The sequence below is a fragment of the Trachymyrmex septentrionalis genome, unplaced genomic scaffold, assembly GCF_001594115.1.
Source record: "Trachymyrmex septentrionalis isolate Tsep2-gDNA-1 unplaced genomic scaffold, Tsep1.0 scaffold394, whole genome shotgun sequence".
Classification (NCBI taxonomy): Eukaryota; Metazoa; Arthropoda; class Insecta; order Hymenoptera; family Formicidae; genus Trachymyrmex; species Trachymyrmex septentrionalis.
In genome coordinates this window covers 19,916-21,013 of record NW_017305562.1, presented here as the reverse complement: position 1 = coordinate 21,013, position 1,098 = coordinate 19,916, and the positions used below count along the sequence as shown (strand labels likewise).

General features: G+C 39.6%; 1 protein-coding gene across 1 annotated transcript; it reads right to left on the bottom strand.

Annotated features, from left to right (window-relative positions):
* Positions 1 to 211: 211 nt before the first annotated feature.
* LOC108750953 lies at positions 212 to 895 on the bottom strand. Its single transcript, XM_018490835.1, has one exon. The coding sequence runs from the start codon at positions 893 to 895 to the stop codon at positions 212 to 214; it is 684 nt and encodes a 227-aa protein (XP_018346337.1).
* Between the last annotated feature and the right edge of the window lie 203 nt (positions 896 to 1,098).

Genomic DNA, 1,098 nt, shown 5'->3' with positions numbered 1-1,098 from the left:
ACATAATAGTAATACTTATGTATACAACGTAAAAACATAATGCGTAAATTATAATGATAATAGTAACAGGTATGTAGATTGTACGAGAATATTTAAAATAATGTAAAAAGATATACACAAAGTAAGATATAAGATAATACATATACGTTGTGTGAAAATATAAAAAAGTAAAAAAACATAATAGTAATATAAATGTTGATATGTACATATGTTACAAAGGTATTCGCCAATGTCCCCACGGTAACGTCTCCGTCGAATTCGGTACGACGTATCGTTTGTCATCGTATGGACTCAGAGCGATTTTCGATTCGGATATCGTGTATACCTCGTGCAGTTTAGATCGTATACACGATTGACGACGAGTCATTTCGATCTCTTCGTTCAAACATCGAGTGTAATCGTCGAACGTTATCGTTTGCGCTACGACGTTATTCTTTACACCTTTCACCTTTTTAATGTCCTTCTTGCCGTCCACCCTCACAGCGTACATCTTCGCTCTGAGACCAACGAATTCGGTCATTATCGCACCGTTATTTTCGTCCTTCATCAGACCGGGTACTTTTTTGTTCGCGAGAGGCATACCGTACGCGTTGTCCGTCGGATAATCGCTCGTGTCGAATCTAGCGATATCGCGTTTCATAGTCTCGTAAACGTCCTCGCACTCGACGCGGTATATAAGGCTGTCCGTATCGGTGTACATTATTTTACATTTATCGTGAAACAGTGGTAACATATACTCGTGGTGAAATTCGTACAAGCAGACTTTCGATATGTCGAGTATACACATACCCACGTAAATCGGCTTGTTGAACTTCACCTCGAGTTTCCGCAGTTCGACGGCTATTAAATTTTCCGCAAAGACGCTACGGCTGTGGAAATTTGGTTTTGCAATCATTGCCTCCGCGCCGTACCGTCCATCCCATTTAGTTAATAATTTTACGTCGACGTTGGTTGCGCACATTCTCCATAGTTTTACCGAATACCGCGTTGTTCATTAATTTATATAAATTTTTTTCGAAATCATTTTTCGCGCGCGTTCTAAAACATGTATTAAGTTCGATGTATTCGCGAAGCCATGGAGATTGCGCGAATTGTAAC

What these genes read in the sequence shown, in the direction of transcription:
- LOC108750953 (XM_018490835.1), bottom strand. Translation starts at nt 895, where the DNA reads ATGATTGCAAAACCAAATTTCCACAGCCGTAGCGTCTTTGCGGAAAAT.